Below are 15,305 nucleotides of genomic sequence, written 5' to 3'. Positions count from 1 at the left end.
AAGCGGAGAGGCATCAAACTAGTATCATGAAGCCAAAAATAATATACTTCTTACTTACAAGTCCCAGGTTTGATATAGGATTTGTTGTGAAGGACAAAAAACAGCACTGTAAACAACCAACACCACAGATCCTATCAACAAACGTTTGGAACTAATATTCAAGCAGACGTAGTTAAAGTTTCTATTGTAAATGAGAAACCAAATGTCAAACTGAGCATCGAAGGTAGTTAATATCACCATAGAGGTAAGTACTCCAGGGTCCAAAAGCTCAAATGGGGCCACCGTTAGTTTGTTTTGCAATCAATACAAAGCTTAGAGTCTGTACCATCTCATAAGTCAAAAATATTGACTATGTTCCTGGCAAAGATACATTAATCAAAGTGTTCCTTCTCTTGCAAACAAGAAAACCATAGGATGTATTTATTTAATCCTGAGTGCTGAGATTCATTCATAGCTTTTGCTTTCCAAGCTAGTTGAAATCTACCAAAACACACACACACACTAAAGTTTACCTATCTGCAGAAGCCAGGTAGATTGCTAGTAATGTAAAGCAAAGAAACATACAAATAGTTTATTTCTACTACACTAACTAAATACTCGCGCGCTGCTATAGAAGCTAAACGGCTCGTGCAATGCTATAGAAATATCTTTTAATTGCATGAGTCATTCAAGCTGGTGTGTCATCGTAGTTCCTAACTTTGTGCAAATCAGAAAATAACACATAATATACTTCAACTGAATCAGCTAATCAAAAGATCGTGATACATCCGTCTACTACAAAGAATGATGATCCATAGATAATTATGGGAGCTAACTAGTTGGCAACTTAAGAGGTAATCTAAGAGGGTGAACGGACTGCCGTCATTTCAGCAAGGCAAAAGAACAGATTTATATGTGAAAGCAAATTCAGCACATGCCCCCAGCACAAGGAATGAGTCAGGTGCGATAGAAATTGTTATGAGTATCAAGAGCTTATAAAGTAGACATGCCCTGTCGAAGAATACTACTAATTCTAGCAAAAATAAAATCTAAGAAAGTAGCTCCTATATGCTGCGGCATGGATTTCGAGTCAACGAGTCGTTCTTGGGCAGCGACTCAGAGACTAGTCGTGACTAGTGAAGACTCATGTCTAATACTAATATGTAAGTATGTAATACGGAGTATAATATAAGGCTAGGGGGACAACTGGACAAGGGAGTGGGGAAAACCTGGGCAATTCCATACAATGGCCAAAGCCTTCCTCTAGGTTTTTGGGTTTACGGGGGAAACCGGGAGCTCGATGTAGGTTTTCATGGGAAGGGGAGATAATATTGGAAAAAATATGACAGGTGGGATCTTTTTTCAGTCGCACGACTCATAGACTAAAACCTTGACTAGTATACTAGTCAAATGAGTAATCGAGACAACAAGTCGATCTTTCAATTGCTGACTCGTAGACTAGTCACTCGACTCGAAATCCATGTGCTGCGGTGATAACCGGTTTTGTTGGTACTCCCTCCGTCCCAAAAGGATGTTGCAGATTTGTTTAAATTTGGATGTATCTATACAATTAATCGTGTCTAGATACATTCAAATTTAGACAAATGTGCGGCATCCTTTCGGGACTAGCGAGGTACCTTCCATTGCTTTCTGATTATGGAGTTTCTGTTCTAGAAATGCAGAGAAGAACCTAAAAATAGAGGGGCACAGAATTGATTTTCAAATCTTTTCATGGAAGTTCAAGCATTACAGAAGTTAATGATTGAACAACTTCACGGCTTACCAAACAAACATTCAGGAATATAACTCAGATGGCAGTGTAAGTGAGAAACTAAGCAAAACAAGCCGGTTATCTTCAACTACCTTCTTGTTTACAAATCCCGGAGTTGATATATCACTCGCTGTGAAGAACAAACATCACCACTGTCAACAAACACTGCAGATCTTATCAACCAGCATTTGGAAATGTACAGCGATGTTCAAGAAAAGCACAGTAGAAGCTTCTAAACTAAAGATTGTAACATTTTTTCTTCAATAAAGAAGCAACAACCCCGCTATAAGTTGTCAGAACTCGGAACAATTGGGCCAAGGAGCTTCCAAAAATAATGAAGCCATCTACAATAGCAAGCACGAGCTTTACCCCTATCCTAACTCTGCAATACTGAATAAGCTTTTACCTCTGAGGTTTGCACCTCTTCTTATGCCGGATGAAGTCAGAAACATAGTTATATATCTTGCTACACCCAGGTGACCTGCATCTATAGGGCTTTTCCCCTGTATGAACCTGGAAATGATCAGCCAGAGAACATGTCCACTTGAAAGCCATACTGCAATCCTCCCACGGGCACTTGTAAGGTGTATCTTCGTTGTGACTGCTCTGGTGGCGTCTCAGATACTTGTGGCATCTGAAATGTTTGCCACATGACTTGACCGTGCAAAAGTTCTTCTTGTGGACAGAAAGTTCGGCTTTTTCTTGAATGTCATGCGGCAGTAATCAATGTCACATTCATATCGTCCTTTCCTCCTTTTACACCTGCTTGAAGCTGAATTGTCTGCAGGGTCTCTCTTTATGTCAGCAAGTTTAATTTCTACAGATCCAGCAGTTGACATCGCACTCTCGCAAGGAGCAGTTCTGTCCAACGTTGCCTTTTCCTCACATTGATCACAAATGTCACCATCACCCATTTCAATCTGATCTGTCTTCATCTCTGCCATATCCAGCTTTCTTTTACCGCTGCGCCTAGCATAACATATGATATCAGTCCTCCCTGATTTACCAACGCTTCTAGCTACTATACCTGATACACATGAAATACTGGGTGTGTCATCGTGTGGTGTTACTTCATCAGCAGTTGGACTCTTGTCAGGACCAGTGCTCATGGAACTTACGGAAACAACCTCGTCTGCTGCATCGTCTCTAGAGGGCTGCACTTTGTCGCGAACAGACACTCCTACATTTTCAACCTGCACAGTGGCACAATCCAAATCACAGTCAAGAGGCTGTGTCTTATTTAAAGCAGTGTCGGCATCTTCACTGCAAACATAAGCCTCGCCAGTAACTTCTGGTTCTGCAGCAGCTTCCTTAGCAATAGAAACCCCCTCCGCAATTTCCAGTTCAGTACATTCATTTACAAGAGAAGGTCCACCTGTAGCTTCTGGTTCCACAAAAACTTCAGTGTCGAGGTTAGCAGCTCCTGCGATTCCTGTCTCAGTGACAACTTGGCTCACAAGAGAAACTCTTTCTGCAAGTCTTGGATGAGTTGTGCCTTCAATAGTAGGGGAACCTAATCGTACACAGTCCATTTGAGTAGCAGATTCATTCACAAGAGAAGCTTCCATTTTAGTTTCTGGTACTGCAGCGCCTGCATTGTCAAGGGGAGCTCCAGTTGTAACTTCCAATGCAGTGACTACATCTGCTGGCTCAGTTGCAGCTTCAGTCACAAGTGATACTCCCTCTGAAACTTCCCGCTCAGTGGTAGTTTTATTAGCAAGAGAGTCTCTTTCTGAGTGTCCTGGATCAGCTGCAGCTTCAATAACATGGGAATCTAACCGTATAACATCCATTTCAGCAGATGATTCATTGACAAGACAGGCTTCCATTTTAATATCTGGCTCCGGAATGCCTTGGTTGTCGATGGGAGATCCAGTTGTAACTCCTGACGCGGTGACTACATCTGGTGACTCAGTTGCAGTTTCCGTCACAAGTATAACTCCTGCTGTAAGTACTCGATCAGTAGCATTTTCATTGGCAAGAGGATCTAGTTCTGGAAGTCCTGGATGAGTTGCAGCTTCAGTAACAAGGGAACCTAACAGTGTAAAATCCATTTCAGCAGCAGATTCACTGACAGAAGAAGCCCCCATATCTGTGTCTGCAACGCCTTCGCCATGGAGAGGAGTTCCAGTTGTAACTTTCAACACAGTGACTACATCTGCTGGCTCAGCTGCAGCTTCACTCGCAGGTGAAACTCCTTCCGAAACTTCTCGCTCAGTAGCAGCTTCATTGGGAAGAGAAACTCTTTCTGGAAGTCCTGGATCAGTTGCTGCTTCAATAACGAAGGAACCTGGACGTGTAACACCCATTTCAGCAGCAGATTCATTGACAGAAGAAGCTTCCATTTTATCCATTTCAGCAGCAGATTCATTGACAGAAGAAGCTTCCATTTTATCCATTTCAGCAGCAGCTTCATTGACAGAAGAAGAGGCTTCCATTTTATCAATTTCAGCAGCAGATTCATCAACAGGAGAGGCTCCTGTTTTACAATCTGGTTCTGCAATGCCTTCGGTGTCGAGGGGGACTCCAGCTGTAACTCCCAATGCAGTGACTACAGTGGCTGCCTCAGTTGTAGCTTCACTCGGAAGAGAAACTCCCCCTGAAATTTCTCGATCGGCAAGAGAAGCTCCCCCTATAATCTGTGGTTCAGCGACCGACCCACTCTCAAGAGAAACTCCCTCGTAAACTTCTCGCTCGGCAACAGCTTCATCAGCAAAAGCAGCTCCCCTTATAACTTCCTCCGAAACTTCTCGTTGAGCAACAGCTTTACCAGCAAGAGAAGCTCCCATTATAAATTCCGGCACGGCGATCGACCCACTCGCAAGAGAAACTCCCTCCGGAACTTCTCGTTCAGCAGCAGCCTCACCAGCAGAAGGAACTCCCATTGCAACTTCTGGCCCAGCGATCGATCCACTCACAAGAGAAACTTCCCCGGTAGCCTCCGGATCGGCGACAGAGACATTAACAAGAGGAGTTGTCCCTCCAGCTTCCTGCTCACCAGTAGCTACATCAGCAACAAAAGCTCCTCGCTTGACCGCCGGCTCAGTAACAAGTTCACTGGCAAGAGTAGTCTCCTCCATATATTCTGGCTCCGCAGCAGCTCTCCCAGTAACTTCCAATGCCGCGGCATCTCCACTCGCAGACTGCTCATAATCCATCTCGCATCGTTGAGCTTGAATCGATTCTGAAACATCAAAAGAAGAAATATTTTGCACATTTTAGAGCAACCTTTTTTAGAGCAACTATATTTTGCACATTAGCAAGGCATATATGTGCATTTTTTTCTGCGAGAACAAAAGCAAGTTAGGCATTGCACTACTGGAGCGATCCTTCAAGTGGCTGGGTAGCACGCACCTTTCGGCGCATAAGGCTGTGGAGGCAGGCCGGCGTGGTCGGCGCTCTTGAGCTCGCCTTGCGGCTCCGGACCGGCAATGTGGCCCTTGTGCTTAATCCCCTCAGGAGCAGTCTGCGATTCAGGGCTCGCGGCAGCTCCCCCTGTAGCTTCCAGCCCCGCGGCATCTTCCCTGGCAGAGTGCTCATGGTCTATCTCGCATCGTTGAGCTGGAGTCCATTCTGAAACATCAAAAGGAATAATATTTTGCACATTAACGAGTCATGCATTTGTTTTTGAGAGAACAGAAGCAAGCTACATATTGAACTAGTGAAGTGATCCCTCCCTAGGGTGGGCACACACACACACCTTGTGGGGCAGGCGGCGGCTGAGCTAGGTCGTCGCTGTCGCTCTCGGCTTCCGGCTCCGGACTAGCAATGCGTGTGTGGCCCTTGTGCTTAATCCCGTCGGGAGCAACCTGCGATTCCGCCCGGAAACAAGAAGGTGCAATATATAAGAACCCGTTCCAGCTGAGGCAAAAAATCGCAACTTTCCTCAAGAGGCCAGAGCGACGGGGCGGAGTAATGCGGGTGAGAGGTGTAGGAGGGGACAGACAGGGGGGGTACCTGCGGGTCGGAGCCGCGCGTGAGGTCGCAGAAGGCGCAGTCGTCGGCGGCGGCGTGGAGCCAGGGCGCCGCCGCGGCCGCGCCGGGCGGCGGCGGGGGCGAGGCGGCGGCCGAGGACGCGAGGAGGCGCGCGGCGTAGCGGCGGATGCGCATGGCGGCCGCGGCGGGGGCGCGGGCGGGGTGATGTGGACGGCGGGGCGGACGGTGGATGTGTGGGGAATTTTGGTGTGTGTGTGGGGGGAGCAGCAGCTCGTGGGAAGAAAGAAGCGAATTTTCTGGTGGCGTGGTGCGGTGGCTCCCTCTCGCGTCCGAGCTCCTGCTCGCTGCGTCTGCCTTTGTTGGCGGCGTCAGCTAGGGTTGCTGCCGTGCCGTCACTTGACGACCTGCGGCTTCCGTCCCCCGCGCGTGGGGGCGAGCAGAGGGAACGAGGAGCTCCTTGTTGTCTTGGGAAGCCGGTCCGTTCTCCCCTCCAACCATCCGCCCTTGAAACTCGGAGGCCAGCCACTGCCTATGCTCGAAGTGTCATATTATCTGTAGTTAATTTGGAAATAACATATACAATAGTGAGTTATAAAAATGTAGTATTTTATTAATGTATGGCCCACCTTTCACTCTCACAAAGTGCCTAGGAGTCCACTCTACTTCTCTCTCCTCCTCTCGCTCCTCCAACTAAGAAATAATATACTATTTTAATCCTTATAGTTAACTGAGTAGGATTTATTGTACTTGCTCTCATGCAATGCAATCCATGCATAAAAAAGCTGATGTGTCACTAATTAAGCAATGACGAGAGATATTGTACGGATAGAACTATTGTTTAAAATATAAACTTTCCACGCTGAAAAAATTGTTGAATTAATACATAGTTGATGTTTATCATGCTATAACAAAGTGAAGCTTGTAATAATGATCCGGAAGGGAACCAAATAAAATCCACCTAGAAATGGCACCCGTAGGGTATGGGTATGGGTGGAGCCATCCATACAAACAAGTGGTACCGATGAGTAGAGCGGCAATTACACGTATACAATCAAGGGCAACCCACTTGTTGATGTCTCTCGTACATTCTAGAACTTTGTTAGTTACTTACAATTCTTACACCCAAATTCGAAATTCATATATTTCAAAAATATTTCTTACATGATACTCATAACGCACAGACATTCTAAAACACTACCAATACATCTACATTTTAAACAAGAATGTATATGAAAAAATCTAAGCTCGATATAATTTACAACATGAAATCTAGGGATGGCACCCGCATGGGTATAGGTATGGATGGAGCCATCTGATATGTCTCAAACGTATCTATAATTTTTTATGTTCTATGCTAGTTTTATGACAATACTCACATGTTTTATATACACTTTATATCGTTTTGATGCATTTTCCGGCACTAACCTATTAACAAGATGCCGAAGCGCCAGTTCCTGTTTTCTGCTGTTTTTGGTTTCAGAAATCCTACACAGGAAATATTCTCGGAATTGGACGAAACAAAACCCACGGTCTTATTTTTCACGGAGCCTTCCATAACACCGAAGAGGAGACGAAGAGGGACCACGAGGCGGCCACTGGCCGCGCCCCCTATGTGGTGGGCCCCTCGGGCGTCCCCCGACTCTGCCCCTTCGCCTATATAATCCTTCCGTCGCGAAAACCCTAGTACCGAGAGCCACGATACGAGAAAAGTTACTGAGCCGCCGCCGCCGTCAACCCCATCTCGGGGGTTCGAAGATCGCCTCCGGCACCCTGCGGAGAGGGGAATCATCACGGAGGGCTCTACATCACCATGCCCGCCTCCGGATCGATGCGTGAGTAGTTCATCCTTGGACTATGGGTCCATAGCAGTAGCTACATGGTTGTCTTCTCCTATTGTGCCATCATGTTTAGATCTTGTGAGCTGCCTATCATGATCAATATCATCTATTTGTAATGCTACATGTTGTGTTTGTTGGGATCCGATGAATATGAAATACTATGTCAAATTGATTATCGATCTATCATATATGTGTTGTTTATGATCTTGCATGCTCTCCGTTGCTAGTAGAGGCTCTAGCCAAGTTGATACTTGTAACTCCAAGAGGGAGTATTTATGCTCGATAGTGGGTTCATGTCTCCATTGAATCTGAGGGAGTGACAAAGAACCCCTAAGGTTGTGGATGTGCTATTGCCACTAGGGATAAAACATCAATGCTTTGTCTAAAGATATTTGTATTGTTTACATTACGCACAGTACTTAATGCAATTGTCTGTTGTTTGCAACTTAATACTGGAAGGGGTGCGGATGCTAACCCGAAGGTGCACTTTTTAGGCATAGATGCATGCTGGATAGCGGTCTATGTTCTTTGTCGTAATGCCCTAAGTAAATCTCATAGTAGTCATCATGATATGTATGTGCATTGGTATGCCCTCTCTATTGTCAATTGCCCAATCGTAATTTGTTCACCCAACATGTTATTTATCTTATTGGAGAGACACCACTAGTGAGTCGTGGACTCCGGTCCATTCTTTTACATCTGAAATACAACCTACCGCAATCATTGTTCTCTGTTGTTCTTTGCAAGCAAACATCATTCTCCATACCATACGTTTAATCCTTTGTTTACAGACAAGCCGATGAGATTGACAACCTCACCGTTAAGTTGGGGCAAAGTATTTTGATTGTGTTGTGCGGAGTTCCACGTTGGCACCGGAATCATTGGTGTTGCGCCGCACTACACTCCTTCACCAACAACCTTCACGTGGCCTTCATCTCCTACTGGTTCGATAACCTTGGTTTCTTACTAAGGGAAAACTTGCTGCTGTACGCATCACATCTTCCTCTTGGGGTTCCCAACGGACGTGTGCTTCACGCGTCATCACCATCACATACCCGTACTCATCGGGCTCTATCTTACCCATCATTCATATCCATACAGGTACAATTTTTTTCACACCCATCGTCAGGGTAAATGGGTACCCGCGGGTAAATATACCCGCGCTTACGACACATCAAATTGACAAAAAATATTCGTAAATAAGAACACGGGAACATAATTTATGAAAATAGCATTATAAACATCAATACATATTATGAACAAGAGCATATTATAAACAACGTATTTGGATGTGATCACGTAAAGATGATAGAGGTGAAGCGATCGTAAATCGGGGTCTAATACTCACTAACCTACCAGCGAATTTGAAGACGCGGAAACATGAGGTTCGGCCTAGTTTGTCAAGTTTTGGATGGGTACATGGGTATGGGTTCTACAATCCTATATCCGTACCCGCTCTACTCAATGGATATAATATTTTCCTATTTACATATCTATGGGTAAGTTTTTTGTCTCATACTCATACTCCTAATGGATTTTTACTCGGCGGTTACGCGGGTCATTGGTACTCATTGGCATCCCTAAATCCACATGTATCAAGTTGTGTTCGAAAGATTATTTTCTTCTCCTTTCTTACGAGTTTCGCTAACAATTTATTGGACCGTTGGTCAAGAGAAATTTAATTGTCGTCCAACCTGGGGGTGGTGGTGGTGGTGGTGGGGTGTGTGGGGGGGGGGGGGGGATTAATTTCTTATGAAGCCATAGTATTTGTTTCCACACTCATAATATTGCCAACTGTACGAATTTTATTTATCATTGTCGCGTTGCATTTGACCCATCGCTGACCCCTCCACAACTTAGATCCCATGTCAAACAAGTTATCTAGTTGTAGCTTAACTCTGCAAATTTGACAAAGGTTGATTGCCATCGTGAAATGCAGTTCTTGAAATCCATACTTGAGAGGATTGATCCAACATGAAGAGCTCAGGGGCATGGATACCACTAAACGTTATTAACATGAAAGGCGAGATGTATGCAAGGAGAACCAACAAACAAGTGGCACTGATGAGCAGGAGCGGCAACTACATATATACAATACAATCAAGGGCAACCCACTTGTTGATGTCTCGTACATTCTAGGATTTTCTTAGTTACTTACAATTCTTACACCCAAATTTGAAAATCATATATTCCAAAAATATTTCTTACATGATACTCATAACGCACAGACATTCTAAAACACTACCAATACATCTACATTTTAAAGAGCAATGTATATGAAAAAACCTAAACTTGATATAATTTACAACATGAAATAATTTTAGGAGGCGTATTATTTTTTTACTTTCCTTAGGTTTTGGATAAATTCAATGTAATGAAAGAATTCTTCACATTTCAAACTAAATTTAAAATGCTAACACAATATTCGTGAGAAAATACATATTTCAATTCTTGCACGAAACAATATTGTAACTCTACAACAACTTGTATATCATAATATTTGTGGCCCAGATTGCATGGTTAATAAGGTTTTACAGTTTAAACGGTTGGTAGGAAATAATGAATTATATATCAATAAAAGTAAAAAAGATTAATACAAATGTTTTACTCCAATATTAGAACTCGCTTAGACTACACCATCCCAAGCGGGCCCGCTTGGGATGACAACGCGTACTCTTGCATCGTGGGGTACGGCCCAAATTACATCTAGGGTTAGCCATGGGAGTGATATGATGACGTTACGAGGATAAAACAAGCCGGAGGTAAGGTCGATTTGGTGACCAACGATGTCATGTGCATCCGAGATGGCCGAAATCGGGCGATCGATCCAATGGCATTGGATGTGGATCAAGAGCGATAATGAAATAACTGAGATTGCCCATGGAAGATACATGCCAACTACGTCATAATTTTTTTTTTGCAGATTTAACTATATGACTTGGATGAATTGTATCAAAAGCATTTAGACAACATATTTTTTCCTCTCTAATAAAAAACATCATATTTTCCTCCACAATTCAAAAGCTTTACTCTAAGTACTATTTTCTAGCTTAAATGACGGACGAAGGATTTTTAAAAATATATGTTTCTAACAATTAAACATAATTGTTCTATTTTTATGTCTTATTTGTATGTACAAAATGGAATCATGTGTTAGTTATATGTTGATTTGCATTGGTAAGCACCAAATTAGTGGGAAGTTGCAAAACTTATAGCCATAATGCAAAAAATACAACTTTAGATTATTTCAAGAAGCAATCATATTATATCGTCATTTTCTAGGAATTATCCTTATCAAATTACATTGCTATTTTTTTTTGATCTCGAGGGTTTACAAAATTTTCTCTTTGGGGCATTGAGTAACACTTACTCCCTCCATCCCAGTTTAACAGTTGCGCACGTAGTTTAAGAAATTGCTTTGACCATTATTTTGGTCAATAAAATATAAAATATATGACATAAAAAATATATCATTCGAAGCTTTTTTTTTGCATCTGAATGTAATGATATAGATTTTGTAGACATAAAATTTATATTTTGTTGACCAAATCAATGGTCAAAGTTTGTCTTAAACTACGTGTGTGTCTGTTAAACCAAGACAAGGGGAGTATGTAATTTAAGGAAATTTGTTTTCCCCATTTATTAGTATTTCTATCATAATTTGTGCAATATGTATTATTATTATCACACACGTAAATTATATGTGTTGACCTTACATGCCTTGGGAGGGAGGTTGTCTCATAGGCACACATTTACCTTAAAGCATTGCTGAGATATAATTAACTTTATGAAATTTTACCCAAATATGATCTCATACAACTCCAGCATGTTATTTTTTTATTACTATAAACATTCAGAAGTGCAAATATGTCAGTATAAACATGCTGTCACACCGCGCGAGTCTTGCTAGTATATATTTTGGAAGGAGGTGCAGATGTTTGAGATAAAGATAAGCAACCAGTGCAAAAATCAAGTCCATCAAGAACAGAGAAAACACACTCATACTTGATTTCCGCTAGCCACGAGACTATGTGAAACAGGGTAAAATTTAGGTGCAATATGTGTGCATGAAGGACAGACTATCTGACATCCTGACCAAGTATATTGCCATGAAAAAATATTTCGAGATGAGAGAAATGATTGAAATTCGTGGAATCGAAATAAACACAACAAGCTTAAGGAGATATGGTTGTATCTCAGAACTTTACGTAGGAGTGAGAGACATAGTTAATTGGTCAGTTTGGACATGTGGTGCATGAGCAAGACACCGACCAGTTGAGTTTGTTTCAGAGTCTAGGTTCAAGTTATTTTTTGTTGCCAAAAGTTTCTCTTGGTGGGCTGGGAGCAATGCAATTGGTGTCATCAGCATATTAAATTATATGAAAGTGTTTCAGTCCGTTGTGGGATGGGCAAATGGAACTATAGAATTTGCATCAGATCAAATAAATTGTGCTGTTAACGTAGAAAAGTGGTGACGACGGATCACCTTGACGCACACCTCACCTGTAGTGGCTTGGGGAGGACCCTGAAATATACATATTCCGTATTGCCATATTGGAATTAAATACAAAATTCATTTACAAGGGAGAAACTACACATTGAATACAACTACATATTCCTCACATCACATGCATATGTGTGCAAATCGTGTATTCCCAATATCTATATAAAGAGGCTCCATAAATTAAACTGTCAGCTATTTACCTCCTATATGTTTCAAATGATCCCGCAAATGGTGAAATTATCGTGTAAGATGAAAACTACGTTTATTTAATCAAGTTCCGTGCATGGAGCTAGGATAGCTTCCTGCCTTTGTCTTCATTGGATCAGATATTATCCTTCAAGGTTATAATCATTAGAAAGCTTTTATATGTGGTTGTTTGATTGTAGGATTGGTCCATGCGATTCTTCAGAAACAATTGATTTGCAGTATTATTAAGCTAGGATTTTTTTGACACAAACTTTTTGAAAATATTGCTAATCCTTTTCCTATTAATATGTAATCATACTCCATTAGTATTCAAACAGGCAACAATGCAGCCCTAATTAACCTCTTCATATTCATATGTTCTTTACTTATTCGAATCAACTCGAAAGAGCTAAGTATGTACATATCCAAGATATGCATGAAGTATCTGCTATCGCTGCTACGGCGAAATGTACATATAAACATTCATGAACAAGCACCAGAAGATGATAATTGCAATATATAGTGATGCTAAACAGCAGAGAGCAGAAATACAAATAGTACTAGCTAGCACCCTCAACAAAGAGTGTCTGCAATAGAATGAACATCAAAATATTTGTGCTAAATTGCTGACGAACACTATCAAACAGAGGTCTATCCGTAACTGTGTACCACACAAGCAGAAAGTCGTTTAAAAAGGCATGCAGTGTATATAGTATAAGCAAAATATAAGAAGCAATGGAATACCCAAGATTCAAAACACAAATTAAGCACCAGTGTGCATGCATGTATACATCCATAAATCATGTGTATACATGCATGAGAGATCAAGTTGCACCACCGTACGTACGCGCGAGTGATCACTGATCAGTGCCTGGGACGAGGCCCGAGCCTGAGCTCCAGGTCCAGCAGCTGCATCCTCTCCGCCGGCTCGCCGTCCTGCCGCCGCTCTGGCATCCCTTCCGGCGCGCGCCACCCGCTCCCGTGGAACCCAAGGCCCAGCTGCAAGTCACGATCATGGTCGTCTTTGGAACCGAACAGGCTCAGCTCCCTCGGGCTAGGGGTACCAGGGCTCAGGGCCAGATCCGCGTCCACTCCGGCCGCAGCGCCGGCGCCGCTCGTGTAGTACAACATGGCGAAGCTGCCGCTGCTCGTTGGCGATGCTGCCAGCTGCGGTGGCGGATAGGACGCCGAGTGCCCATACCACTTGGTGGCTGGCGCGTCCAGGCGGCGGGCGGGGGCCGGCTTGACGCGGTCCCGGTCGCGGCGGTGGATGTTCATGTGCCCGCCCAGCGCCTGCGCCGTGGTGAACCCGCGCTTGCAGAACACGCACTCGTAGTACGGCCGGGTCGCGGCCGGCGGCGCAATCACTGCTGCCTCGGCCGCCGCTGGCTCGGGCGATCTCACTGTCTCGTCGCTCTGGGCCGCCGTGCTGTCCTTCTCCATGTCGCTAGCTACGATCTACCTCGATGACCCGCCGGTATCTAGCTCTGCGTACGATGCTGAATTCGAAGGGTTTGACGTTGGGGTGGTCAGGATTCAGGAGATGGGGAAGAATGTGTGTGTGCAACAACGAGGTAGTATATTCAGAGCTTGGGGGGACAGGGACAGAGACTGAGATTGGCAGCCAGCATTTCTATTGATATTATCTCTGCGATTTCTGAATAAAAGATTGTGCACGGCCGGCCGGCCCTGGTGCCTAGCAGCTGCCCTCGCTATCTATCCATGACTCTGCCCTAGCTAGTTGTGTACTCCGTATATGGTGTGCAGTATGAATGGATGGAGCTGCTTCACACCCAAGTATCCTCTTGTGAAAAATATTATACTTCGTCACTGATAGATTGTTACTTCGATCGTTTTGTTGTTTGGACTGTTTGCATGAGTGTGCTTCAAGTGTGTGCCGACTGTAGTACTGTCGCTGCACCTAAGTGTGTGCTAGGAAGAAAATGTGTTCAGACTTCAGACTGTTGCTGCACCTTCCGATTTTGGCAAAGTACGCAGGGCCTAGAAGCTCCAAGCTCTCAACTTTGATCTTTTTAGAGCCAAAATACCTTGACTTACTGTTACCCCTTACCCACTCCACATTTGTCGACTTATGATGAAACGGAGGACCGAAATTTCCTTTTCTTAGTATTGCAAGAGTATTGGTAAAATCTCACTTGATGTGCTTACTTTCTTCTGCAAATTTCAAAAAACCACAACTATTGAAGTTAGGGTATCAAAAAACCACAACCTGGATTTGTTTTCTGAGGAACTCAGAACTTTAAAGATAACTTGTTTCAACGAACCCAAATGATGCAACTCAGGGCACTTGACAACTTCTTCGACAACCAGGTCCCACTAATCAGGTCCATGTAGCAAAGGTGGCTGATTCCTCTCGGTCTTTTCCTGTAGACCGGACCAGACTAAACCAAACGGTTTGAAGTTTTTTTTTTACTTTCGACCAAAATTAGTTCAAGAATTGAAACTAAATAAAGTAGGATAATTAAGATTGGTTCATTCCATCCGTGAACTTTACTTTAAATTTTCAAGATTTAATTGTCAACTTCTAAATTTTGATTGAATATTGGCCAAAAGTTACAAAACTAATAGATTCAAATCGGTGTTACGACAAAACATTACCCTCACTACATGTAATTTGAATTACCAATTTTTAAAATAGTTTGAGATTTTAACAAATTTAACCGAAAGTTACAAAAGTTGCCAAAACTTTAAGACTGTTATGCCAAATGAGCTCACTGTTTGTTATGCCAAATGAGCTCACTGTTTTCTAGTTTAATCACTAAATAAAGTTTGAATTGCTGATTTTTTTTTCAAAATTTCAGTTTTTTTTTGAATTTTTAAGCTAAATTTCAGCCAAAAGTTTAAAAAATGTGATAATTTCCAAACACTTCGGTTCAAGTTCAGTCTGATCTACAAGAAAAACCGAGAGAAACCCGTGTCCTTTGACACGTGTATCAGAAACGCTGTCGCACGGACTAAATCGTATAGTTTGGATTATGTGAAACAATTTACACCAAAAGTTCTAATTTTCTCGGAAAAATTCTTTTCGACAAATGTTGTGAAACTCTAACCCCAATAGTTGTGGTTTCGT

At 42.9% G+C, this 15,305-nt stretch overlaps 1 protein-coding gene and 1 pseudogene across 1 annotated transcript; both read right to left on the bottom strand.

The window, feature by feature from the left end:
* Positions 1-1,903: 1,903 nt before the first annotated feature.
* LOC124701472 lies at positions 1,904-4,930 on the bottom strand (annotated as a pseudogene).
* An 8,148-nt stretch (positions 4,931-13,078) lies between these two features.
* On the bottom strand, positions 13,079-13,657 carry LOC124704582 (zinc finger protein 4-like). Its single transcript, XM_047236856.1, has one exon. It carries the CDS (start codon positions 13,655-13,657, stop codon positions 13,079-13,081), a length of 579 nt encoding a protein of 192 aa, XP_047092812.1.
* Positions 13,658-15,305: the final 1,648 nt, after the last annotated feature.

The sequence above is a fragment of the Lolium rigidum genome, chromosome 3 (assembly GCF_022539505.1).
Source record: "Lolium rigidum isolate FL_2022 chromosome 3, APGP_CSIRO_Lrig_0.1, whole genome shotgun sequence".
Lineage (NCBI taxonomy): Eukaryota > Viridiplantae > Streptophyta > Magnoliopsida > Poales > Poaceae > Lolium > Lolium rigidum.
Note: the sequence above shows the minus strand (reverse complement) of the source record. Positions and strands in the feature narration are given on the sequence as shown.